The sequence below is a fragment of the Bubalus kerabau genome, chromosome 15, assembly GCF_029407905.1.
Source record: "Bubalus kerabau isolate K-KA32 ecotype Philippines breed swamp buffalo chromosome 15, PCC_UOA_SB_1v2, whole genome shotgun sequence".
NCBI classification, from domain to species: domain Eukaryota; kingdom Metazoa; phylum Chordata; class Mammalia; order Artiodactyla; family Bovidae; genus Bubalus; species Bubalus kerabau.
This window is the reverse complement of record NC_073638.1, coordinates 77515156-77542418: the sequence shown is the minus strand read 5'-3', so window position 1 is coordinate 77542418 and position 27263 is coordinate 77515156. Positions and strand designations below refer to the sequence as shown.

The window sequence follows — 27263 nt, the reverse complement described above, 5'->3', positions numbered from 1 at the left end:
GAGCCCTGAATCTCCTCCATTTGGAGAAGCGTCAAACTGGGAGACTTGATTCTGCCCCAGGCCAGATGTTCATTTGCTTTGCTCATAGGGACCAACGCTTGTGGCGTGAACAACGGCGGATGCACTCACCTCTGCTTTGCCAGAACCTTGGACTTTGTGTGTGCCTGTCCTGATGAGCCCGACGGCCGGCCCTGCTCCCTCGGTGAGTTGGACTGACGGGCCCCCCTGCAACAGCGGAGCCCTTGCAAGGGCAGGGGATCAGCAGCTTTTTCCATCTAGGTGAGACTGTTCCTCAGGGGATCTTACAGCAGAGTGACTAGGAGCTTTGAGCTTGAGGTTTGGAATGGCACAGAGCGGGTTTGTCTGGCTCTGGCATGTACGTACGTGTGTATGTGCGTAGCTGTGCTGGGTCTTCCTTGTGTCACATGGGGACTTCTCTAGTTGCAGCGCACTGGCTTCTTCTTGTGGCACATGGGCTTCGGGCTCTGGAGCACATGGCTTAGTAGTTTCCGTGCACGGGCTTTCTCTAGCTGGGGCGCATGGGCTCAGTTGTCCTGTAGCACGTAGGATCTTAGTTCCCCAGCCAGGCATCCAACCCACATCCCCTGCAATGGAAGGCAGGTTCTTAGCCACTGGACCACCAGGGAAGTCCCTGGCTTCTGGCATTTACTAGAATGGAAATCAGCTCTCTTGAGTCCCTGATCCCTGCTGTAACCTGTGCATGATTCTCTTTCTTCCTGCCCTTTGTGGGCCAGCTAGCCCATCCAGAGTTGTTAATATTGGAAACCAAATCCTTTTTAGTAAGAAGGACATCTAACAGGCGTGTCTAGGATGAGGGCAGCTAAAAGATGGCTCCGTCAGGTTCTCCAGATGCTACTCTCGGACCACAGGTAGATATTTGGGGCTCCAGTGGTCCACTCCAGCCCTTGTTTTCTCTCCAGTACCTGGCCTGGTGCCCCCAGCTCCCAGGGCTACCAGTATGAGTGAAAGGAGCCCCGTGCTACCCAACACGTTACCGACTACCCTGCGTTCTTCTACCCCCCGGACCCGTACATCTCTGGAGGAGGTGGAAGGGAGGTAAGTGCATTTAGTATGGGCCTGAGGGCTCTTTGATCCAAATCTCATCCCCTGCCAGCAGACCACCATAGTCCCAGCTTGATAATTCTGGCAGATGGGAAATGGATTACATCATTATCCACTAGTCCCTGCTGTTTGGAACCGGAGATGATATTTAGTCTTGTAGATTGTTGCAAGTGTGTTTTTTTTGTTTTGTTTTGTTTTTTTATAGCTCTGGAAGCAAGAAGCTTCAAGAGCAGCTTTAGAGAGAAATCATTCAGGAAGAGTTTCCACCTGGCATTCCTCCTTCTTCCTTTCTTTCTGTGATTTCTGCTCTGGCAGAACAGGTTTAGCACATGGTCTTCTCCTACATTTTACTTAGAAGCCACCAAGTCATAGTGGTCTCTGGGCTGGGGCTTTTTAATTTGAGACATTCCCAGGTATATGATGGCCTTAGCTTATAATGACCTGTAACACTACAACAGGCATGTATGTGCACACACGTGCACACACACACTCTCCATTATTAAATAAGCAAGCATAGCCATGAACAGTTCTCAAATTAAGCATAAAATACTGTATTTCATTAAGCTGAAAGTGCTGTCAATTTAAAATGCATCCTGATTTGAGAGATTAAACTGAAAAAAATTACCAATGGCAATTGTGGTATGCCATTAATTGTAAGACATAGCCCTATTTCAGAGACGTAAGAATATAGAAAAAAATGCTTAGCTTAAAGTTGATGAAATATGTTATATTCAACTTAGATAAAGTCTAATAAATATGTTTTTTTATTTATGCTTGGCAAAAAAAAATAATCTGGAAATACAGATAGGAGTAAAGAAGAAAGAAGTACCCATATACCCATATATAATTACCTTTAGTGTTTTATAACGATTACCACAATAAGTCTAGTTAGTTAACATCCATTACCACACATATCCAATTTTTTTTCTTATAATGAGAACTTTTAAAATCTACTCTTTCAGCAGTCCTACTACTAGGCATATACCCTGAGGAAACCAAAATTGAAAAAGTCACATGTACCCCAATGTCTGCTGCTGCTAAGTCACTTCAGTCGTGTCCGACTCTGTGTGACTCCATAGACGGCAGCACTATTTACAATAGCTAGGAAATGGAAGCAAGCTAGATGTCCATCTACAAATGAATGGATAAAGAAGCTGTGGTACATATATACAAAGGAATATTACTCAGCCATAAAAAAGAATGCATTTGAGTCAGTTCTAATGAGGTAGGTGAGCCTGTAGAGCCTATTATACAGAGTGAAGTAAGTCAGAAAGAGGAAAACAAATGTCGTATATCAATGCATATATACGGAATGTAGAAAGATGGTACTAATGAACCTATGTGCAGGGCAGCAGTGGAGATGCAGACACAGAGAACAGACCAACGGACACGGGGTGGGGTAGGGGAGAAAGGAGAGGGTGGGGCGTATGGAGAGAGTAACATGGAAACATACACACTACCATGTGTAAAACAGATAGCCACTGAGAATCTGCTGTATGACTCAGGGCACTCAAACCAGGGCTGTGTAAGAACCTAGCGGGGCGGGGTGGGAGGGCCGTGGGAGGGAGGCTCAGGAGGGAGGGACAGAGGCATTCCTATGGCTGACTCCTGTTGGTGTTTGGCAGAAACCAGCACAATACTGTAAAGCAATTGTCCATCAATTAAAAATATGTGAATTTAATTAAAAAAATTTTTTTAAACTACTCTCTTAGCAACTTTCAAATGTACAGTATTGTTAACTGTAGTCACTATGAAACTCAATGAAACTAAGCCATGCCCATGGGGCAACCCAAGATGGGCAGGTCGTGGTGGAGAGATCTGACAGAATGTGGTCCACTGGAGAAGGGAATAGCAAACCACTTCAGTATTCTTGCCTTGAGAACCCCATGAACAGTATGAAAAGGCAAAATGATATGATACTGAAAGAGAAACTCCCCAGGTCAGTAGGTGCCCAGTATGCTATGAGATGGCTGGATGGCATCACTGACTTGATAGACGTGAGTCTCAGTGAACTCCGGGAGTTGGTGATGGACAGGGAGGCCTGGCGTGCTGCGATTCATGGGGTCGCAAAGAGTCGGACACGAATGAGCGACTGATCTGATCTGATGATGTACATTCTGCTCCCGGGACTTATAACTGGAAGTCTGTGCCTTTTGACCATCTTCACTTATTTTGTCTACCCCAAGCCCCCCATCGCTGGCAATTACCAATCTGTATGATATTAATTATATCTATTAATTTTTTTTTCAGAGTCCACGTATAAGTGATATCTCTGTCTGTCTTATTTCACTTAGCATAATGCCCTTAAGGTCCATCCATGTTATTGCAAATGGCAGAATGTCCCCCCCCCACTTTTTTTAATGGCTGAATAATGTTCCATTGTATCCCTATACAAACATTTTCTTTATCCATTCATCCACTGATGGACACTTTGGTGGTTTCCATGTCTTGACTATTATAAATAACGCTACATTGAACGTGGGGTGCAGATACCTTTTTGAGATATTGATTTCATTTTCTATTTTTACTATTTTGATGTCTATCTTCCCAGGCATTTTTCTATTAGATCATTTTCACTGTCATATTATTTTTAATATCAATTGTAGCTTAAAAGGTAATTAATACTTGAATTGTGAAAACAGAAACATAGTAATAAGCCCTAATGAGAACTCTAGACTCTTGTCCCTGAAATTACATCAAATTTATTCTATGTGCCCCATTTTCTCTTCTTTAAATTTACTTTTAATTGGAGGATAATTGCTTTCCAACATTGTGTTGGCCTGTTTTTTCTTGTTAGAAGAGTTTATATAGAAATGTTATATGATATAAACATGGACCTTTCTCACTAACTTTTAAGCACTAAAAATCATTTGGGTTTATTCAGAGAACTTTTGAAAAAATATACTCAGATTTTTTTTCTCCTCTCAGAGTTCTATTTGAAGACTCAGTACGCCTTGGTTTCAGATGCTTTTGCAGGCAGCTTTTCTCTAACCTTTTCACTGTCAGTCCCTCAGTCATGTCCGATTCTTTGTGACCCCATGGTCTGTAGCCTACTGGGCTCCCCCGTCCATGGAATTTTCCAGGCAAGAATACTGGTGTGGGTTGCCGTTTCCCTCTCTGGGGGCTCTAACCTTTTAGGACATACCTTTAATTGCCAGCTCAGAACGTGCCCCAAAGGAGTTACCTTGTCAGCATTTCAAGTTAGTTATCTAAGCCCTCTCTCTGGATGTCTTGCATATTCCCATGTGAAAGAATGAAGGGGAGAAAAACAATATATATATTTTTTCAGGTCTTTCTAGACTTTGTGATAATCTTTACCCAATGAGAGGTTTGCTTGACTGGTAGCTTCTTCCCACTCATCCTGGTAGTTTAATAAAGCCTACCATTGGATGTCTTTAGTATTCTTTCAGCAGGCTTTCAGTTCACTCCCAGACCTGCTTCTTCTTTTTAAAGACTCCTATTTAAAGAGTACATATTTTGGGAATTCCCTGGCAGTCCAGTGTTGTGACTGTTTCACTGCCATGTGAGTGCTAAGTCGATTCAGTCGTGTCCGACTCTGTGCGACGCTATGGACTACAGCCCGCCAGGCTCCTCTGCCCATGGGATTTTCCAGGCAAGAACATGGAGCGGGTTGCCATTTACGTCTCCAGGGGATCTTGTCGACCCAGGGGTTGAACCTGGGTCTCTTACATCTGCCTGCACTGGCAGGCAGATTCTTTACCACTGGTGCCACCTGGGAAGGCCCTTCACTGCCAAGGGCCTGGGTTTAATCCCTGGTTGGGGATTCTGGGATCCTACAAGCCTTGTGGCCAAAAAACAACAAAAGAGTACATATTTTAAAACATTTAAACATGATATAGCATCTTTAAAAATTTTTTTAATTATTTATTGACCGTGCTGGGTCTTCGTTGCTGCGTGGGCTTTTCTCTAGTTGTGGTGAGTGGGGGCCACTCTCCAGTTGAGGTGCGTGGGCTTCTCAATACGGTAGCTTTTGTTGAGGAGCATGGGCTCTGCCATATGTGAATCCTCCCGGACAAGGGATCAAACCCGTGTCTCCTGCATTGGCAGGCGGATTCTTTACCACTGAGCTACCAGGGAAGCCCAGGGTTTGTGTTTTTTTAAACTTTTTCTTTTGTATTGGGGTATGCCATCACCGATTCAATGCACACGAGTTTGAGCAAGCTCAGGGAGATGGCGAAGGACAGGGAAGCCTGGTGTGCTGCAGTCCGTGGAGTAGCACACAGTTCAGCAACCACAACAAATAGCTGACGAACGATGCTGTGACAGTTTCAGGCGCGCAGCAAAGGGGCTCAGCCGCACGTGTGCATGCATCCATGCTCCCCCAAGTGCCCTCCCATCCAGGCTGCCGCATGACACTGAGCAGAGTTCCATGTAGCATCTTGAAGACTCACGCTGATTGCTCTGTATTTCCTGGTCCTGCCCTCTCCTTGCTTCTAACCTCTCCTGTCTGGTACAGTCTCCTATCTGAAAGCCCTGATCCCAGGCCTTTTGCCCAGTCCTCCCAGGACTTTCCCCTTTTCCCGGAGGAAGGCAAGATCTTTGTTGAATACGGGTAGCTTTCAGATTCGGTTCTCTCTGCCCCACAGGTGCTCTGAAAAGGATGCCCGGCTGGGCCTCTGTGCGCATTCCAATGAGGCTGTGCCTGCTGCTCCAGGTAAGCCTCCAGTCTCCATCTGCTTTGAAAAACAAGAGGTAAGAAATTGAAGTCTCCATGGAGATCTTGAGGAACCTTCAAGGGGACTCTGGGGTTGATGAACCCTTTCCTTAGACTAAATTCATAGAAAGAACAACCATAAATCGCTGCCACTTCTGGAGTGCTTTCTGTATGCCAGGCATCTATTTATTAAGCCATATTTGTGTGTGCCTGGGCTTCCCTGGTGGCTCAGTGGTAAAGAACCCACCTGATGATGCAGGAGCTGCAAGTTTGACCCCTGGGTCAGGAAGACCCCCTGGAGAAGGAAATGGCAACCCATTCCAGTATGCTTGCCTGGGAAATCCCAGACAGAGGAGCCTGGTGGGCTATAGTCCATGGGGTTGCAAAGAGTTGGACGTGACTTAGTGACTAAATGACAAATGTGTTCACGCATGTATACGTATGTATTTGTATATACACACTCACTTTCAATCTCCAGATGTAATACATTTATTATTTGATATTATATATTTATTATTAAATATAAATAATAAATGAGGAATTTATTATTTACATTTAACTGATGAGAAAACTTGGGCTTAGAAGTTAAGCATCTTGCCTTAAGTCACACAGCTAGTAAGTGGTAGAACTGGGGTGAGAGATGCTGACAGAGTGATAGGTTTCTTCTCAGCCCCCTCCGCCCACCCCCTGCCGCCTCTTCCCTGTAATTGTCCTCAGATGGTGTGGGAGGCAAAAAGGAGCCTTCCACCCGCCCCCCCCAAGCCAGCTAGAAGACCATCCGTGGTCCCTGCCTAGCGTCCCTCTGCTCTTCCCAGGGGAAGGACTTCACGCCAGCTACATCATCGGTGGACTCCTCAGCATTCTGCTGATTCTGGTGGCGATCGCAGCTTTGATGCTGTACAGGTAACCTCAGCCCCACTTCAGGGGTCACATGTTCGCTGAGGGGCCCCGTTAGCACGTTTGGGACCCCCTTGAAGCTGACCGCTCACTGATTCAGCTGCTGACCAACCTCATGTCAAAGCTGGGTCTCTGGGCAGAGCAGCAGAAGGGAAGGGCAGACACCTGAATGTGTACCCTTCTTCCCCAAGCACATCACAGGTCATTTCCTCATTTCATGACCCCAGCAACCCTCGGGATTTTCCTTATGGGCTAGGGTCCTGAGGACACAGGGGATGTCACCCAAGGTCACACAGTAAGAGGCAAAGCTGGCACTGATCTAGCAGCTTTGCTTTTTTGCCACCATCCCACACTGCCTCAAACCACTGAAGCTGGAAGTGATTTTCTCTTCACGCAAACACAACCCTTTATGACAATGTTGGGTGGTGTGTCATTGCTCGGGAGGAATCATCCCGGGAATCCTAAATTTCAAGTTAGAATATTTTTTTATCACTCTCTCTATATATATTTTCCCCTAAATGCTTTAAATGCAACTCACAGCAAAAATGTCCTTCTGCTAATAACAACAGCTACAACAGTAATGGGCTTCCCTTATAGCTCAGTTGGTAAAGAATCTGCCTGCAGTGCAGGAGACCCGGGTTCGAGTCCTGGGTTGGGAATATTCCCCTAGGGAAGGAAATGGCAATCCACTCCAGTATACTTGCCTGGAGAATCCCATGGATAGAGGAGCCTGGCAGGCTACAGTCCATGGGGTCGCAAGAGTCGGACACGACTTAGCAACTAAACCACCACCACCACGACATTAATAATAGTAACAGCTAGCATTTAATGAATATGCCTCAATGCCACAACCACCTTATAATACAGGTATTACTGTTCCTCACTTTACAGATGAGGATCTAAGGTTCAGAAAGTTTAGATTATGTCCAGCAACATCCCTAAAAGCTAATAAGTAACAGAAGTGGGATTGAAACGTAGGTCTGTCTTGACACTAAAACTGGTGTATTCATTTTCTATTGCTATACAACATTAACCCCAAACTTCGCAACTTAAAGTGACAACCACTGATTACCTCACAGTTTCTGTGGGTCAGAAATTTGGGTGCAGCTTAGCTGGTGCCTCTGCCTCAGGCTGTCTCACGAGGCAGCAATCCAGGTGTCAGCCAGGGTTCCAGTCTTATCTTGAGACTTGACTGGAAGAGCAAGGGCAAGGATTCCCTTCTAAGCCCAGGATTCAGTTCCTCACAGGCTGTGGGCTGGAGGTCTCCCTTGTCAGTTCCTTGCCTTGTGGGCCTTTCCATAGAACAACTTCCAACATGGCAGCTTGCATCCCTCAGAACAAAAGCAGGAGAGAGACAGAGAGGGAGGGCAAGCCAGGAGGGAAGCCAGTTTCCTTGTCAGGAGTTTCCTTGTCACCAAATCTAGTAGCCCACACTTTTCTACGTTCTGTTCCACAGAAGCAAGTCAGCAGGCCCAGCCCACACTCACAGGGCAGGGATTCAGAAGGTGTGAGAGTCAGGAGATGGGGCCCACTGCGAGGCTGCCTGCCGCATGTAGGTTACAGCTTCCCCAGATATCCTCCCCATACAGATCTGAACTAATTTCTCATCCCTTTTTCTTCCAAAGACACAAAAAGTCCAAGTTAACTGATCCTGGAATGGGGAACCTGACCTACAGCAACCCATCCTACCGAACTTCCACTCAGGAAGTGAAGATCGAAGCGACCCCTAAACCAGCCATGTACAATCAACTGTGCTATAAGAAAGAGGTAAGCGTGAAGACTTGTATCTGAGAGTGTGTTTCTGGAGGGGGCGGGGGATCACGCTCCAGTCGCCTGAGCAGTGAGGCCGCAGGGAGGGGTGCAGGGTGGTCCTGCCATCTTGGGAGCGACAGTGAAGAGAAGACTGGAATGTGATTTGGGTTTCTGGAGAGGTCGGCAGCTTGTGAGGGACCAGCTTGAGGGGCCCTGGTGAAAGCAAGGTTAGAAAGCAGATCCCAGGGATGTCCCTGGTGTGGTTGGGACCTCACCTTCCGACACAGAGGGTGTGGGTTCGATCCCTCGGCAGGAAGCTAAGATCCCACATGCTTTGGGGTCAAAAACCTAAACCATAAAAACCGAAGCAATACTATAACAAATTCAATTTAAAAAATAAAAACTTAAAAAAAAGAAAAGCAAGCAAGCAGATCCCAGGAGGTTTAGGTCTGAAGGCATGTGGGTGTGTACCTCCCTGCCCGAACATGTTTTCCCAGGCTCAGATGTCCCTTCTCTCCTGGAGTTGTCATTCCCCAGCAGTGAGGCTGTGCTCCTGTAAAATGACCCCAAACTCCTAGAACTCCTGGACTCCCGCTTTCTAACCCCTGATCCAAGCTGTTGGCACCCAAGCTGTAGTTGGGAATGGCTGGTGTTTTGCTATTCTTCCTTTTATCACAGAATCTAAAAGAATTTCTCTACAATTCTGAAAGTTTATGTGATTTTGTTCTTTTAACTCCTTTGTTGTGAAAAATTATTTGCTGAATGTTTAGGCATGAAAAATAGTCCCATTTCAATGAGGGCATATAACCTAGGACTTTGATTTTCCTAGTCTAATATGACTCTTGTTTTTTTCCTAAAATCCTGCAACCCTTCATTAGAAATTATCCTGAATGGGACCATATGAGATTCTCTTGGCCTGTCTAGCACAGTCAGAACTAGCCCTCACACCGACAGGGCTCCTCTGCATAACTAGTACGCTCTACATAATAATCATGTGATTTCAGGATCCACGAATTCCCCTATTAAAAAAACCTTCTACTATAAGCCAAAACCAAACCTGTAGGGATAGCTTGCAGATTCTGGGATGACAGACTCCTTCTTTGTTAATATCTTTTGAGAGAAAGACTCTTGAAGCTTCTTGGGTTCCTGGCGTGTCTGATGCCCCAGAAAGGAACCCCAGTGAGGGCCCTCGGTTAGACACTAAAATCATGTGACTCTCTCTCCTGTTGTATGCTTTCTCCTCAGCAGCTCTTTCACCCCTCTGATAGTCTTTCACCCTTTCTCTTCTGATTTCCTCTTCATTTCAGGTACCTGTTGCTGTGTGTTTGTAGAGGGAGTGGTATCCCCCATTGCTAGTGCCATGCCACCCACCTCTTCCTGACTTACCCCCCGTATCTCTGTGATGAAGACGCTGAGTGGGCTGCATCTTATCTGACACTAATTCGGCGTGGAGCGTGTGCTTGGTGACTGGGCATGTGTGTGCGTGCCTGTGGCCTTGTGTGCTGTCTCTCTCTCTGCTTGATCGAGGGAGCTGTTACTCCCAGAGGGTAGGGAGGACCATATTTTATGTTGTGTAACCATTAAAACATCCTGCTTATTGTAGGGGCTCAATAAATATCTGTGGAATTGGATTGTTACTAAAATAAAGCAGCAGTTGCAGGGCTCTTGGCAGGAACACTATCCCAGGGACAGAAGCCAAGCCATGGCCCATTTTTCTCTTGGCAGTGGCGGCATGTTGGTTGGTATCCCCCAGAAACCAGAAGTAAGGCTATCCTTTGAGGAATCCAAAAAGGGAGAAGCCTGAGCAGAACTTAAGGCTTCCTTGGAACGATCCCTGGTTGCTTGAGAATGGCCCCAAGGCTCATGGGAGCAGAGTCAGAATAACCTCACACAAAAGTTTGTAGGTTACAGGTCCCCAGTGGATTGACACTTAGAACCCAAATGAGAGGGTTTTCTAGAGCCTTTCTGCCTTACCTTCTGAAACTTTTCTTAAGAATATTAGAAAGGAGAGAATTAAGACTAAAGTAGAACATGGAGCTATGTTCAATATCTTGTAATAAACTATAGTGGAAAAGAATCTGAAAAAGAATTTTAACTGAATCACTTTGCTGTACACCAGAAACTAACACAACATTGTAAATCAACTCTACTTTAAAAACAAGAAAAAGAATAAATACAATATTGTAAAGTAATTAGCCTCTAATTAAAATAAATTTAATTAAAAATGTATAAAAAATAATAAAAACAAGAAAAAGAATAAAATAGCACAAAAGTGGTTTAAAATCTTGGATAAGTGAACATTTAACTGCTTCCCTCAATTGCTTCTGACCAGTATCTTAGCATGCTGTCCCATTAATAACCCACATTAGCGATGTGGCAATAGCTAACACGACTTAGTGCATGTTCATGGGTTAGATTTTATGTGTTAGGTACCTACTAATTGCATTTCATGGATCACCTCTTTTGACGCTCACAGCCATAGGTTATGAGGTATGGGTACTGTTGCTCTAAAGAGGTGAGCCTGAGTTTGAGAGATGTTCAGTGATTCGCCCCAGGTGATGCAGCCAGTGCGTGGCTCACGCAAGGCCGGAAGCCACGGTTCTCCCGCCTCCCCGTATGATAAATGGTAATGATCATCCAAGCTGCTCCTTTCCTTTTAGGCTCAGCCTTATACATTGGCTCTGACTAAACTTCCCTGTTTGTCTGTGAGATCTTTGCCCTCTTCGCACCCACTGCTACTCCATCCACCCACTTCAGAGAGAGCTGATCAACTGACCGTGTCTCTCCGCTCTCCACCCCAGGGTGGACCTGACCATAACTACACCAAGGAGAAGGTCAAGATTGTCGAGGGCATCTGCCTCCTGTCTGGCGACGATGCCGAGTGGGATGACCTCAAGCAACTGCGCAGCTCCCGGGGGGGTCTTCTTCGGGATCACGTGTGCATGAAGACAGACACCGTGTCCATCCAGGCCAGCTCTGGCTCCCTGGACGACATGGAGACGGAGCAGCTGTTGCAGGAAGAGCAGTCTGAGTGCAGCAGCGTCCATACTGCAGCCACTCCTGAAAGACGGGGCTCCCTGCCCGACACAGGCTGGAGACACGAACGCAAGCTCTCCTCAGAGAGCCAGGTCTAAACGCCCGCATTCCCCTCCCTGCCTCTTCCTTCTCCTTGGTGGACTCCCGGTCCTTGTGCTCGCTTACACGGCAGGCCCCTTTTCTCTGTGCTGGCCCTACTCCTCCTCCTCCCACCCTGTTAACTGCTCCCCGAGCCCTCTGCGCGAGCTGTTTCCACCTGAGTTCGTACCTACCTGTGCACCAGAAATGATGGGGCGTCCTCAGAATTTAGACCTGGACTGTACCATGAACCGCACCTCCTGCACTCCATCCTGATCGCCCCCCACCCTGCCCCGCCGCCCCGAAACCAGGCCTTGTAACGATTCCTCGTCATTACAGAGCTCCACCTCCCTCCCCTGGTACCCTCAGTGCCTGCACCGCCAGATCTGACGACCCAAGACGGCACCCCCCTCATCAGAGCTGGCCTGACCGCTTCTCTGGAGAACTTGCTGACTGGGGGCTGGAACCTGGGGCTGGGGTCATGTACAGAGAGAGAGATGAAGGATAGAGGCTGAGAGGAGGAGGAGTCAGCCCAGCTGGCATGGGCATCTGGGGAACCTCCAGCCTCGAGGGCGTAGGCAACATGAAAAAGATTTCAAGGGTGATTGGGCCGGGTGTCCTGTCCATTGCCGGCGGTGGATATGATTCATGCCCTGAGAGTTGTTGTTTTTCCAGCTGCAGGCATTGAAGAGCTCTATCTGGGTCTGGCTCAAGCTGTTCTTCCTCCTGCCAGAATGCCTGGAGCCTTTTCTACCTTCAGATGACTGGGGGTGGGGGTCCCTACCACAGGGCTGCTGGCTAATACGAATCCCCTCCTGCTGCCTCCAGGCTGTGAGCCGGTGGCTTGAGTAAGTGTGGGGGCCCTCAGCACGGGGTCTCTGCCATGTCTGAGAAGTGCTTCTTAGGCCAAACATAGCACATCCCCTGAACTTTTAATGTCCTGCCACTCTCTTCCCTCTTCATTCTCTGGGATTCTGAGCGCAGAGATCCTGGAGCAACTTCTCAAAGGAGAGCCGTAAAGTTCAACAAATGGCTGGGAAGAGCGATCAGGTCAGAGACTCGAGGCCCCCAGGGCCTAAAGTGAAGTGTCCATGAGGCTGAGCCTCCTGCGTTCTCTCAGGTGCTCAGGGATCTAAGCGAGTGGACAGAGAGCCTGCAGCTGGGGGTGGTGAAGTTCCCACTCCAAGTCCTCCCAGCTAGGTGACTCCCGTTCCGTGCTGAAATGCCGTCACTGGCTTCATGCTTATTCACAGAAAAGGCATACGTGTCACACAAATGTTGGGGGAATTGAGACTTCTTACTGTCCTAAACTTCTACCTAGCTCTGCTGGGTTTTGTTTGTTTTTCGGTGCCTAATGTGCTTATTCTGATCTAGCCTTGCGGGCACCTGTGGTGAAGAGGCCTAAATAAAGATGCAAAGTGTGTGTGTCTGTGGGGGGCAAGGAATAGAAAAGTAGAGAGAAACAATGAGGAGGCCCTTTCAGCCCAGGGCACACCCAGACCTCTTTCACCCAGGGATGAGAAGCCACAACAGGAGCTGAGGATGGATGGGGGTGCCTCGAAGCTAAGTTTCCAAATTTGAAACATGTCCTGGGGCTCCTGGCATTGAGAAATCAGCCGCCAAACATGAGTGAAAAGGGAAGACCAGAGCTAACCCTTTCTTGTCGGTTCTAAGATCACTTGAGACAGGTGCCAGGCTCTTAGCCCTTCTCTCAGGAGCCAGCCCCAGGTCTGGACCCTCAAAGGACAGCCAGGCCAGGCCAAGCAGGATTTCCCAGAACACAAAGCAGGAAAAGAAACGTCCCCCTCCTGGGAGGAAAGGGGGGCATTTCACATTTGACGGGGCAGTAGAAGAAGGAGCACTTTGGGTCCTTGGATTCGCGGCTTGGGGATGCTGAGAGAAAGTAGCCAAACGGTATCTTCTCATGGAAAGGGGGAAGGATCTTATTGCACTTGGGCTGTTCAGAATGTAGAAAGGACATATTTGAAGAAATATCTATTTGAGCACTGATTTACTATGTAAAAAGCAAAATCTCTCTGTCCTAAACTAATGGAAGTGATTCTCCCACGCTCACGTGTAATGGTTTTAACGTTACTCACTGGAGAGATTGGACTTTCTGGAGTTATTTAACCACTATGTTCAGTATTTTAGGACTTTATGATAATTTAATATAAATTTAGCTTTTCTTAATCACCTTGCCTGGCTTGGAGTCATGACTAGTAACTGCACCTGCTCTGTCTGACTGAAACATGCTGTGGAGACCTGCTTTCAGACATCACCACTAAGCCCTTTGGGGGATATGAAGAGCGATAAAGGGTGGGAGGTTCCTGGCTGGAGCTTCAGCTCATCTTGAGAAGACAGGTTAAGACCAGAGTTCATTGGCTTCTGAAATCCTGATGTCCTCTAGAGCAGGGTGGCTGGTAGGTTTCATTGTGAGTGCCAACTCTGGTTGGTCATGGCTGCCCGAGGTTCTGTCCAGACCCAGTGGAAAAAAGTGTTATGATGGTTAATGGAGTCTTCTTTGGGCACCAAAAGGAAGTGTCATGGCATGTATGGCCATGACATACATTCTATTTCTGTTCTAGGTCTATGAGGACTTTGGTGTCACAGAACTTGACTTTGCCTTGCAGGGATGGTCACTGGCAAGACTGATGTCTTAAAAGAAAAGCATGGGGATGGGGACAAGAAGGGTTGATTCTGGTCCCAGGTCTACTACTAGCTCTGTTTGATCTTAGTTGTGTTTCACAGTTACTCTGAGAATGGGTCAAATGAACTAAAACTCCTTTTGTTTTTAAGAACCTGTCTATTCATAGCCCATCCATTACATCTCAAGGCTAGAACAAGGCACTGGGGATCCCATTTCAGCCTCTGGACATAATACCTTTCAATGAAGATTGGGAATCATGCAAGTCTTAATGTCAGATACACAATTTGATGTCAGGGATCAATAGTTGATTTTTTAAGCCAAAAACCATTTCTAGAATATTGTTCCCATTCATTCATTCATTCATTTATTCATCTGCTAGGGGCTGAACACTGCCCAAGCATTACCAAAAAAGAATATCACAGAGGTTAGAGTCCACCAATACCACCCCACCCCCCTCAAAAAAGAAAAAGGAAGCAAGAAGGACTGAATCTTTTTGTATATAAGTGATGAGATCTGAGTATAAACTGCCATGTATATTTCTTCTAACTTTGGTGAGGGATTGGTGTGCTAGAACAAAAACAAGTAGAATAGCTCAAGGACAACCATCCACCATTCTGTTTTGGGGAAAAAAAAAATCACAACAGACAGGAAAGGAGGACATTTGAAGAAATGAAATCCAGTCTAATGCACAAGCCTATATACCTGTAGTAAGTGCCCCCTTCCAGAGCCTCAGAATTACAGGCCAAGGCTATGAACAGTGACCACTAGAGTCAGGAAGTCAGGAAGAACCTTTCAAATAGGGAGAAAAAAATGAATGCATTGAACACACCATTTACCTGGAAAACTGGAAGTGTTTCTGGAAGAACAAAATTTGGTGGATGCATTTTGCTAACCTGTGATTGTCCTGCTGCCTCAGCAGAAGGTGGCAGAGGAGAATGGGGTTGGCCTGATGGCCCAGGTCTTGACAAGAATTTGACCGGTGGCAAGTGAGAATTCTGTAACAGCATCACGGACTAGCACCCTGTTTTCATGTATGCTCACTCTTAGATTCCTCATCAGTAAAATGAAAAGGTTGAACCAGGTGATTGCTGAGGTCCTTTCTGGCCCGAGACTTGTATTTATGTTCCTTCCAGGAAATCTTGGGGATGCAACAAGACTTGAGAATTCCTTGTCTGGTTTTGTGGATATAAAATCTAGAACTGCTAAGTAGGAAGATAATGAGTCAAATTCTAACAAACTGGATACATTTTTGCAAACTACAATAGTTATGTTCAAAATACAGTCACTGCCTTTCTTTCTATATTATTTGAGCAAACTGTGCAACCTAAGATGAATCAGTTCAGCTTAGTTGCTCAGTCATATCCGACTCCTTGTGACCCCATGAACCGCGGCAAGCCAGGCCTCCCTGTCCATCACCAACTCCCGGAGTTTACCCAAACTCATGTCCATTGAGTCGGTGATGCCATCCAGCCATCTCATCCTCTGTCGTCCCCTTCTCCTCCCGCCCTCAATCTTTCCCAGCATTAGGGTCTTTTCAAATGAGTCAGCTCTTTGCATCAGGAGGCCAAAGTATTGGAGTTTCACCTTCAGCATCAGTCCTTCCAATGAACACCCAGGACTAATCTCCTTTAGGATGGACTGGTTGGATCTTCTTGCAGTTCAAGGGACTCTCAAGAGCCTTCTCCAATACCACAGTTGAAAAGCATCAATTCTTCAGTGCTCAGCTTTCTTTATAGTCCAACTCTCACATCCATACATGACTATTGGAAAAACCATAGCCTTGACTAGATGGACCTTTGTTAGCAAAGTAATGTCTCTGCTTTTGAATATGCTGTCTAGGTTGGTCATAACTTTCCTTCCAAGGAGTAAGTGTCTTTTAATTTCATGGCTGCAGTCACCATCTGCAGTGATTTTGGAGCCCCCCAAAATAAAGTCTGTCACTGTTTCCACTGTTTCCCCATCTATTTCCCATGAAGTGATGGGACCGGATGCCATGATCTTAGTTTTCTGAATGTTGAGTTTTAAGCCAATTTTTCACTCTCCACTTTCACTTTCATTAAGAAGCTCTTTAGTCCTTCTTTCTGCCGTAAGGGTGGTGTCATCTGCATATCTGAGGTTATTGATATTTCTCCTGGCAATCTTTATTCCAGCCTGTGCTTCCTCCAGCCCAGCGTTTCTCATGATGTGCTCTGCATATAAGTTAAATAAGCAGGGTGACAATATACAGCCTTGATGTACTCCTTTTCCTATTTGGAACCAGTCTGTTGTTCCATGTCCAGTTCTAACTGTTGCTTCCTGACCTGCATACAGATTTCTCAAGAGGCAGGTCAGGTGGTCTGGTATTCCCATCTCTTTCAGAATTTTCCACAGTTTATTGTGATCCACACAGTCAAGGCTTTGGCAGAGTCAATAAAGTAGAATAAGATGAACAGATCTCTGTAAACCATAAAAGGTCTCCAAGGCATGAACGGAAGCTTTCATCAAACCTAGGCCAGAAGAAAACAGTCAGTGGTGCCTAGGAACTAGGAAAGAGCATCTACAAGAGCTGAGGGTGTAGGAGGTTCTAAGCATAATGCACTGACATTCAAGGGTACCTTTAGTCATTTCTACTAATGGACATAATGATAAAAGAAATGTGGTTGAACCCTTTTTGTGGCTAAGAAACAGTCTATGTCTTTTCTTCATATTTGAAGATGACTCAACTGATCCAGCTAGTAGGATATGTGCTGGGGGATATTTCAGGCAGCCTTTGTTTTGAAATATTCCCTCACTCACCCATTTTTTTCCTCTCCAGATCATTCTCCCATTAACCAGGCGACAGAGGCTAAGTAGAGCTCTGCATAGTGGACAGAATTTTATTTCCTGTCAAGGCTCCACGTCACAACTTTAGACACCCTGATGTGATGTTAAAACAGATCCAGACAGCCTAATTAAGGGTCTGCATTTAAACCCAAGGCTGAAGTTAGCCCCAAGGCTATCCAATCTGCTTATTTCATTTTACAAGACACAAAGAGCCAAGAACTTTCACTTATCCTGCCCTTCTCAGTGGTTTTTCCTTCAGCCCTTAAAAGCCTGCTGACAGACTGCTAGAGAAGTCCATAATCTCTCCTTTCTGCATACTTCTTCTTTGGTGGAGCTGATGCTTCTGTGGTCAAAGTTCTTGGACAGCCTGCATTTTGGGGCCTAAGGAGAAATGGACTATAAGAGAAAAAAAAGCTCTTCATCCCTTCATTCAACCAGCACCTATTAAATGCAACCAAGTGCAAGGTGGGATAGGCTTTGCCGTCTTGGAGGCCAGTCAAGGCATTAAAACCCACAGCCACATAAGATCTGTGTTAATGTCGCCACTGCTGTCTCCAGGGAATAATGCAGGGAGTACCTGGACTGAGAGCTGAAGTTAATCACTGAAGCTGCTCCTTTTAGGCTGGATGGATCCATGTCCCATGGCAGGGATGTTTCCACCAAAATGCCTTGTGATTGTGATGGAATGAGCACTGTCCTAACCCTTGCAGACTTTCCAGAAATGCTCGGCACAGTTACTCAGCAGCCACCATGTTTGGCATTTGTTTCCTGCTTCCGGTTGCAATGATACAGTCTTCACTTAGATATCTAATTCCACAAGGGTTTCATTATTAACTTCCATGTGTAGAACTATTGAGAGATCCCAGGAATAAAGTAGGTGCACGTAAGTCTAATAAATACATAGATAAATGCCATTTGATGATAATCCTGGACTTGCTAAACACTGAGCATCTACTATGGGCAAAGTTCTGTATTAGGTTTCTACAAGGCTCTATAGAATCTGCCATTCCCTTCTCTCTATTATCAGCAGGACCGCAGCTGCTACTACCTTCCTGTTGCCAAATACTCTGCTCTTTCTCAAACCTGCCAGGTATGCACCCAACTTAGGGTCTTTGCATAGCTGTTCCCTCTGGCTAGCACTTTCTTCCTCTAGATATACTCATGGTGAATTGCTTTGCCTTTTTCAAGCGTTTGCTCAAATGTGATCTCAATGAAACTCTGACCACCCTTCATAAAATTATAGTCTTTCCAACTGCACTTCCCAATTCCTTCTACCTTGTTTCATTCTTTTCTATTTTCCCATTGCACATATTGTCAATAACATACTACACGATTTTTTAAGTGTTGATTGTTTATGTTTCCTCATTATAATGTGAACACCATAAGAGGAGGGTTTTTTTTGGGGGGGGGAGGTATATTTTATTTACGGATAATCTCAAATGCCTACAACAGTCCCTGCACATACTAGGAGCTCAAAAACTATTTGCTGAATGAATGAATAAATCAGACATTTAATGCCCACCTTCTAGTGGGGTTGCACCTAAACCAAGTAAGACAAAAAGGGATTTTGCCATCTTGTTCTAAAGTCTAAATCTCCGGGATCTAGACTCCGAACATTGTTTATTCACCAAATTCCGGGTTACCATCACTCTCTCCTTACATGTAATCTTCAATTTATTTCTGATAATATTTAAATAAAGGAAACATGTCAATGATCAATGATTGAAGAAGACTATTTCTATATACTGCTAGCCTGTTTCCCAAAGATTAGGGTGACATTTTGCTCAGATCGGATCCTCCCCTCTCCCTCTGCCTGTGGATCTGTCCACATCGCTCATCTTTTCATTCTTGCCACTCTCTCACTCTGTGGTCTCATCCACAATTTCATCTTTTCACTCCATGGAGGTGATTCTTAAATCCATATCACTTGAGTCCAATCTCTTCTCACAACTCTCGTCCTGGACTCCCTAGGCCTACTTACACGATTCTATTTGCATGTCTCATTGCTATGTAAAAGTAAACAGGTCTGAAACAAAACATCTTGTCTAACCTTTGAGACTGGCTTCTCCTGACTTTCTACTTCCATTTGGGCAATCATTGCCTCCCATTCCCTAGGCACAAATCCTGGCCACACTCTGACTCATCTCTCTAAATGGGTCCCACCCTCACCTTTATTCCTAACTTAGTCTGTTGCCAAAACTTTCCCTCTTTCTTGGATCTTTTCTCATCATTTCCATTGCTCATATCAGACTCCTAACTGGGCTCTCACCTCTAACCATTTTAGAATTAGACAATCAAGCTAGTTAGTTTTCCAAAGTGCAATTCTGATTTTGTCACTCCCTTGCTCAGAAATCGTCAGTAGCTCTTCACTGCCTACTTTAATAAAGTACAAATTCCTTACCCTAATATTCAAGACCCTCCAAAAAGTGTTCCTTTCTCAGTTACTCTTGTGTCCCACTAACTTCCTAATATGAACCCACTTCTAAAATCAACCCAGAGGTTCAACCCCCAATATAAAATGTACTTTCTTGTCTCTGTGCCCATACTTTTCCCACTACTAGACATTCTCCCTTCTCCTTCTATTAAAAAAAATTTTTTTAACATGTCAGTGGTAAAAAATTCATTTCCCTCCCTAATGAGTCCCAATCCCCTTAAGTTTTTTGAAATTCCAGTATTGTTCTAATCATTTCCAGGCAGACACACATATACACATACAATTATAACCATATATAATAAAATTATTCCATGTGCCAAGTCACTTCAGTCATGTCTATTTCGAAACCCGAGGGACTATAGCCTGCCAGGCTCCTCTGTCCATGGGATTCTCCAGGCAAGAATACTGGACTGCATTGCCATGCCCTTCTCCAGGGGATCTTTTCAACCAAGGGATCGAACCTGTGTCTCCTGTGGCCTCTGCATTGCAGGCAGATTCTTTACCACCGAGCCACTGGGGAAACCCCCAAATCAGTCCATATGTATGCTTTTCTGCAACTTGCCTTTTTTACAATTAAATAAAATGTGTGCATTTTTCTAACTGGCACATATAGATTAACCATATTCTTTTTAACAGTTGCATAGTATTCTGTTGAATGGATATACCATTATTTATATAAGTTCCCTATAAATGAACATGTAATTTTAGGGGTTTTTGTTGTTGATGTGTTTGTTTTCTAAATCAGTGTGTAGTGAATGTCTTTGTACATTTTTCTTTACATACATTCATAAATCTGTATGACAAATTCCCATCAGTAGCATTATTTGGCCAGAGACTATATACATTTTACATTTTAATATCTGTTCAATTGGCCTCCTAAAAGTTTGTACCAGTTATACTTTTACTGACAAGTGACTTTGAATGTATATTTCTCTAACTCTTAGCTAACCAAAAGTTGTTAAACTTTCTCCTCTTTGCCAATTTGATAGATTAAAACAAAAACTATTGTTTTATTACTTTCACTCATCCCTTCTCCATTTCTTACCCTCTTGCCTACATACAGTTTAAATCTCAGATTAAAAATACATTCCCTTCACAGATCCTTCTCCATCTATTTTCTCCCTTCCCCTAAACATCTACAGCTTTTCTTTTATATTGTTCTCATGTTGCTTGAATTTTAGTGACTAGTTCTATACGTTTTATTCCTCTGACAACTGTAGTTTGCAAATTCCTTGGAAGTTAGGATCAGGTCTTATTCATAGAAATACTGAATGTAGAGACAAAACAAGAATTTCAGGAACCGTATTAACCAAGTCTCTCATTTTTACAAATAACCAGAGTATTAAGTCTTTGAAGAATGCATTACTATTCAAAGCCCGTTTCTAGACACTCAATTAATTATATTAATTCAACACACTAAATTTATAAGGCAAACATCATTATCCCGGTTCACTGATAAGGAAACTAAGTTCCACATGATTTACTGAGAAAAGTGCTTTACTCAGAGCAGGTCCAAGACCAGGATCCATCGTCCTGGCTCCATTCATCCTCCTTCCACTGTATCTTAGTTGCCTTTCTGGTTTCCCGCACTCACTCAGCTGCACATAAATATTTGTGAATAAAATGACTCGGAAAAAAAATTGCCAGGTGTTGTCTGCATCTCCAATACTTTGTCCACCTGATGCGAAGAACTGATTCATTGTTAAAGACCCTGATGCTGGGGACAGATTGAAGGCAGGAGGAGAAGGGGACGACAGTGGATGAGATGGTTGGATGGCATCACCGACTCGATGGATTTGAGTTTGAACAAGCTCCAGGAATTGGTGATGGACAGGGAGGCCTGGCATGTTGTCGCACAAAGTCGGACAAGACTGAGCGACTGAACTGACTGACTGACAGGAGTTTAAATACCTGCAATTAAGTAAAGCAAACCTGCTGAGCACCCAGGAGGCACAGCTAGCTCTTCACACACCTTTCTTCCAGGACAGTCTCAATCTTTCGCTTCTCGACCCGTGACCTCCTCACAGGACCAGGCAGAGTCAGGCTCCAAGGGAAACACGGCTGCGCACGGCCCCTTTAAGGCTGCGGGCGGCGCGTGCCCACAGTTCTTTCAAACGGACCAATGGAAGGACAATGGGCGGTCCGCCCAGGACCAATAAACAACGAGGACACTGCGGGGTGTGCGGCGGCCCAAGCGGTTTCAAACGGCTTAGAGCAACCTCTCGGTTCTGGCCCGGCGGAGGTGAGTGGACTGTGGGCCCGACCCACCCGCCTAGGCCCCTCAGGTTCACGAGTCGTGCGCGCGGAGCGGCCCCTCACCCCGGGCGCGGGGTGCGGGGGTCTTCCGCGGACGCGCGCCTTCCTCGCCCCACAAACCCGGCGGGTCTGAGGCGGCGGAGCGGGGCGGAGGCCGGGGGACGGGCGGCAGGAGGGCGGGGGGGCGTGGGCGCTCGGGTGCGGCTGAGGCCGGGGCCGGGATCCGGGTGACCGGAGCGCGGCGCGGCGGGGGACGGGCTGCCGCGCCCGAAGGATGCGTGCGGCGCAGGGCCGCGTCTGGCGGCTCAGGGTGTTCCGGTGCTGGGGCCGGGGAGCCTGCGAGCCGGCCCTGCTACGGCGCCCCTCGCGTAATTGTCAAATGAATGAATGAGCGAGAACCTCCGTGGGCTGTGGTGGTTGTGAAGGGCCCTGGTCGCCTCAGAGCGTGACAAGGGCAGTGGTCCCGGGGCCTCCCCGCGCACCTGTGCCCGGCCCGCGCACCTGCGGCCCCGCCGGCTTGCTGCGATTTAAAACGATTCGGATCGCATCGCTCCGCCCTTCCGCCTGGCTTTCTCTCTCAGAAGGTGTCAGTAGAGTTCAGGTATATTTCCAGCTTTGAAGCTTTGGGGGACCCATACAATAGCCAGCAGTGTAGGTTAATCAGGCCTTGCTACTTGAACGTGAGATCTCGGTAAACTAGATTCTTACTTGTTAAGCTCTTAACCACTGTGGCTGTCGAGACAGCGACCCTGCCATTGTGGTAATTGTCAGGCCGGATTTAAACGCGTCCGTTTTTGTTTCTGGAATAGAAAATGGTGAAAATCGTGTGGCCAGAGCGGCTATTATGTGTTAGAAAATAAACTCGTGTTGATGAATCTGAGCAATGAGTTTTTCATTCAGCGAAAATAGAGGAAGAAGAGGTTTTTGCAGAACTTGCCCCAAATTTATGCATGGCTGCAGTTTAATTCTTATGGGACTCAAGGCTTCAAGTGTTGGCCCAGAAATGCTCCCTGTCTTATTTTATGCATAATTATAGTAACTGAAAACTCATTTTGAGAGAGGTGAACTCCTCCTTTCTCCATTTTTATCACCCTGAAAAGTCCTTCTTTGACCTAAAGAGCTGATAATGAAGGTAACAATCTTTGAAACTTAAGAAATTGTAAAAGATTTGAATTTTTCTTAAATGACTGGATAAACTGTAATGTTTTTATAAAATGACATAGAGAAAGGTAAAATCAAAATATATTTGCCAACATAAATTAAACATAATGGGTAAACCCATGAGAAAAAAATTTACACAAGTGTTTAAAGTTTGTTCACTCAGGCAACAGCAAGCAAAAATATTCCTTAACAATAAACTGTATAATTTATTACTTTAAAATTTTTGACCAACAGCTTAATTTTAACAGCAGAGTTTTAACGGCAATAAATTTGAGTACCCTAATATTATGAACACTGTCTTAGGTTTTGGGAAAGCAATGAAAAATAATAAATGTATTTAACAGTGCCTTAGGTTATTGTTTAAAATCTTAATGGGGAAGGAAAACTTTTCTTTATGTTGGAGCAAAGTCAAGTTCCTTTATGCTCCTTTGTCTTAATGGAGTCTCATTCATTCATTCAACAAATATTGATGCCTACCGTGTGTTAAACATTGTTCTAGATTCTGGGAATGCACTGGTGAACCAGAAAAAGACAAAGCCCCTGACCTAAGGGAGTTTGACAATTTTATCTCTCAAACAGTTTGCTGTAGCAAATTGTCGTTTCTATAATCCCTCTGGCCAGCTCTAGTCCTTGAACAAAGTAAATGCTCAGCTACTTCTACCAGCAGTAGTTAACATTTACTGAATATTCTACTGGGTGCCACGTTTTATCTGTTTTAATTCTCACAACCTTTTACAGATGAGGAAACTGAGTCTTGAAAGCTTATGCAGCTTGCTCAAAATCATACAACTGATGGCACCTCAGTTTGAACCCAAGTTAGTCTGTTCGGTGCTGTTGCACATAACTTCTGGTTGTACTGTGTGAAGTAATGAGATCTGTTAGGGAGAATTTGGGATCATTTTCTGGGTAGACTCTCCCTCTTGCCTTTTTTTCTTAAATACTTCTATCAGAGACATAAGGAAATGTGAACCACAGGCATGGTGGGTTTTAGAGGGAAGGTGGAAGAACAGTTCAAAATGGCATATTTACCATATGAGAGATGGACAGTTGTGACAGTAGGAGACAGGACTAAATGGGGGCGTAGAGTTTAGACGTGAATCTAATGATTGATGAATTCCTGGTGATCAGTGTTGGAGGTTTGAATTTTTTTAAACTTTATTTCAATTAATGTTAAATGCATATTTGTACCTGTAGAGTTCAGGATATGTTGCTTACTTTGTTTCTATCAGGGCGGTTGCCTTCCCACTTGATTTATCTCAAATACTTAAAAGTTACTCTTTTTGGCATTTGTGTGTGTTCTCTCTGCCTGGAACTTCCCACCTGCTCTACCCTGCCTCAAGCTTGTCTTTGTGTATAGGCATCACTCAGGTCTCAACTCAAATGTCATCTCCTTAAAGAGGCATTTTCCAAGCTCCAATTAATGTAGCCCTCTTGGTCATATTTACCTCGCTTTGTTTTTTAAACTGTATAGCATTTATTGCTATATGATAGGTCATTTATTGTTTGCTTGTATATTGTCTGATTTCCTCACAGAAATGAAAGCAGGGCAGAGGAGCTTTTTTTTTTTTTTTTAATCTGTGAGGTTATTTCAATGCTTCAAGCGGTGCTTAGGACAAATAAGGTGGCCGGAAAATGTTTGTTGGCCAAAACTGGCATAGTTTTCTCCATGTAATAAACTGTACAACTAACCAGTGTTTCTGTGTCTTTGGATATAGCAATATCTTAGCAGACTAATTTGGAAAGTCTTCAACTAAAAATCATGGAAAAATGATAGTTTTATGTTTGTGTTGACTGAGAGAGAAGATAGATCTGGCTTCCCCACCTCACTGTTTCCCCCTAGTTTTTAAAAACTTTATGTAGAAGTTTTTAGGGGTATTGTTTAGTAGAATGTTCATGTGTTGCAATTTATCTGATGTTTTTCTTATAATTAGACCGGGGTTATGTGTTTTGGGTAGGAAGATCACAGAGAGAATGCCATTTTAATCCCATCATATAAAGGGTACTATCAACATGATTTATGACTGTTGGCATTGACTTCGATCATCTGGCTGAAGTAGTGTTTGTCTGGTTTCTCCACTACAGAGTTAACTCTTTTCCCCTTTCTGTACTGTGGTCTTCGGAAGGAAGTACAGCCCACTTATGAAGTGAGGGATTGTGCTCCCTGTCCTTGGGGCGGCATAGCTAGATAATTTATTTGAATTTCTTCTGCGTGGAAAATTTGTCTCTCTTTCCCCATTTATTAGTTTAGTCAAGGATTTATATCAGCATAAACTGAAGGGTATTTTATACTTTGAGTTATATTCCAGTACTGCTTTACTTTGTTGCTCGAATTGTTCCAGCTTTATCCATTGAGTATTCTCTCAGTTGGCTCTTGTTCCCCTTTAACATTCCCATATCTGTGTGTGTGTGTGTGTGTGTTTTAATTATTTTTTTTAGCAGTTCCCAACACTACAACCTAGATAGCATGTTGAAAAGCAGAGACATTACTCTGCCAACAAAGGTTCGTCTAGTCAAGGCTATGGTTTTTCCAGTCGTCATGTATAGATGCAAGAGTTGGACTGTGAAGAGAGCTGAGCGCCGTAGAATTGATGCTTTTGAGCTGTGGTGTTGGAGAAGACTCTTAAGAGTCCCTTGGACTGCAAGGAGATCCAACCAGTCCATTCTAAAGGAGATCAGCCCTGGGATTTCTTTGGAAGGAATGATGCTAAAGCTGAAACTCCAGTATTTTGGCCACCTCATGCGAAGAGTTGACTCATTGGAAAAGACTCTGATGCTGGGAGGGATTGGGGGCAGGAGGAGAAGGGGACGACAGAGGATGAGATGGCTGGATGGCATCACTGACTCAATGGACGTGAGTCTGAGTTGGTGATGGACAGGGAGGCCTGGCGTGCTGCGATTCATGGGGTCGCAAAGGGTCAGACACGACTGAGCGACTGAACCTGAACACTACAAGATGCAATAAGCTCATCTTGTATATTTCTTGTCACAGTGCTAGAATTAGTCATTTCTCCTGGATATCCTGGGACCTTTTATTGGAGAATGGTAATAAAAACCAAGATCTGGGCAGTAAGTGTTCTCATTGCTACTGGGGTGTCATTTTTTTTTTTTTTTAATTTTTTTTGGGGGGGTGTCATTTCTTTTAGGCACTCTCAACTAACAGAACTAATAGGTATATATACTAACTGGTGTGTATAGACATCTATAGATATTCCTATATGTTGCTATCTGTTTCTATACCAAATTAAACAGGAGTTCTATTCAGCTCCAGTAGATATGTGTAGCAGTATCTGAATTTTTAATCCATACTCCCATAAAAAATAACTATTAACTAGAAGTACAGGGCTTCCCAGGTGGCTCAGTGGTAAAGAATCCGCCTGCCAAGCAGGAGACGTGGGTGGGTTGGGAAGATCCCCTGGGGAAGGAGATGGCCGCCCACCCCTGTATTCTTGTCTGGGAAATCCCATGGACAGAGGAGCCTGACAGGCTACAACCCATGGGGTCGCAAAAGAGTCGGACATGACTCAGTGACTAAACAACACTAATACAGTGCTTATGTCCAGTTCCTTTTGCCTTCAGTGTTAAAGTCCATTCATTTCCAAATTTGCTTAAGTCAGTTCTTTTTCCCCACCCACTTCTGTGAGATGGTTTCACACATTTTATGGGATTCCTCAGTCTCCCAAATGACTTTCTAAAATTAGCATGCATTAAAGTTTACTCTTTATGTTGTAAACTTCTGTAAGTTTTGACATTTATAATGTTATTTATCCACCATTATACTATTGTAGAGAATAGTTTCATTGCCCTAAAAATCTCTTATAATTCACCTATTCATCCTTTCTCCCTCCCCCACCCTCTGGCAGCATTGATCTCTTTATTGTCTCCATAGTTTTGACTCTTCCAGAATGTAATATAATTGGAATCATACACTACGTAACCTTTTCAGACTGGCTTCTTTCACTTAGGAGTATCTATTTAAGGTTCTCCCATGTTTTTTCTTGGCTTGGTAGTTCATTTCTTTTTATTACTGTATAAGATTTCATTGTGTGTGTATCACAGTTTATCCATTCACCTATTGAAGGATATCTAGGTCACTTCTAGTTTTTGACAATTATGAACAAAGCTGCTATAAATATTTGTGTGTGGCATATAAATTTTTAGTTCTCCTGTGTAAATACGAGTGTGATTGCTGGGCCATAGGGTAAGACAGTGTTTAGCTTGGTAAGACAATGTTTAGCTTTGTAAGAAACTGCCAAACTTTTCAAAAGTGGCTATACCATCTTGCGTTTCCACTAGCAATGAACGGGAGTTCTTTTTGCTTGACATCCATGTCAGCATTTAGTTTCACCAGTTTTTTAAAAAATTTTAGCCATTCTAGTAGGTCTGAGGTATCGCACTTTTTAAAAATTTTGTTTTTCAAGACATGACTGTTTTGAAGGTAAATG

The 27263-nt window shown here is 44.6% G+C and overlaps 2 protein-coding genes across 6 annotated transcripts in view; both read left to right on the top strand.

Moving 5' to 3' along the window:
- Positions 1 to 13714, top strand: part of LRP4 (LDL receptor related protein 4) — a 53593-nt gene extending 39879 nt beyond the window's left edge. Inside the window, exons 33-39 of one of the 3 annotated variants that reach the window (XM_055547030.1) lie at positions 89 to 202; positions 942 to 1077; positions 5691 to 5758; positions 6574 to 6661; positions 8281 to 8422; positions 9656 to 9714; positions 11209 to 11339. In XM_055547030.1, the coding sequence (XP_055403005.1) occupies positions 89 to 202; positions 942 to 1077; positions 5691 to 5758; positions 6574 to 6661; positions 8281 to 8422; positions 9656 to 9697 (590 nt within the window). In that variant the 3' untranslated portion in view covers positions 9698 to 9714; positions 11209 to 11339. Of the gene's footprint in view, positions 1 to 88; positions 203 to 941; positions 1078 to 5690; positions 5759 to 6573; positions 6662 to 8280; positions 8423 to 9652; positions 9715 to 11208 lie in introns of all 3 variants that reach the window. The other 2 variants (XM_055547029.1, XM_055547028.1) reach the window with 2 other exon arrangements.
- Positions 1 to 27263, top strand: part of CKAP5 (cytoskeleton associated protein 5) — a 177373-nt gene that overhangs the window by 53106 nt on the left and 97004 nt on the right. For all 3 annotated transcript variants that reach the window (XM_055547027.1, XM_055547024.1, XM_055547026.1), the window contains one exon: positions 21589 to 21646. The gene's annotated coding sequence lies outside the window, so the exon portion shown is untranslated. Of the gene's footprint in view, positions 1 to 21588; positions 21647 to 27263 lie in introns of those variants that run through there.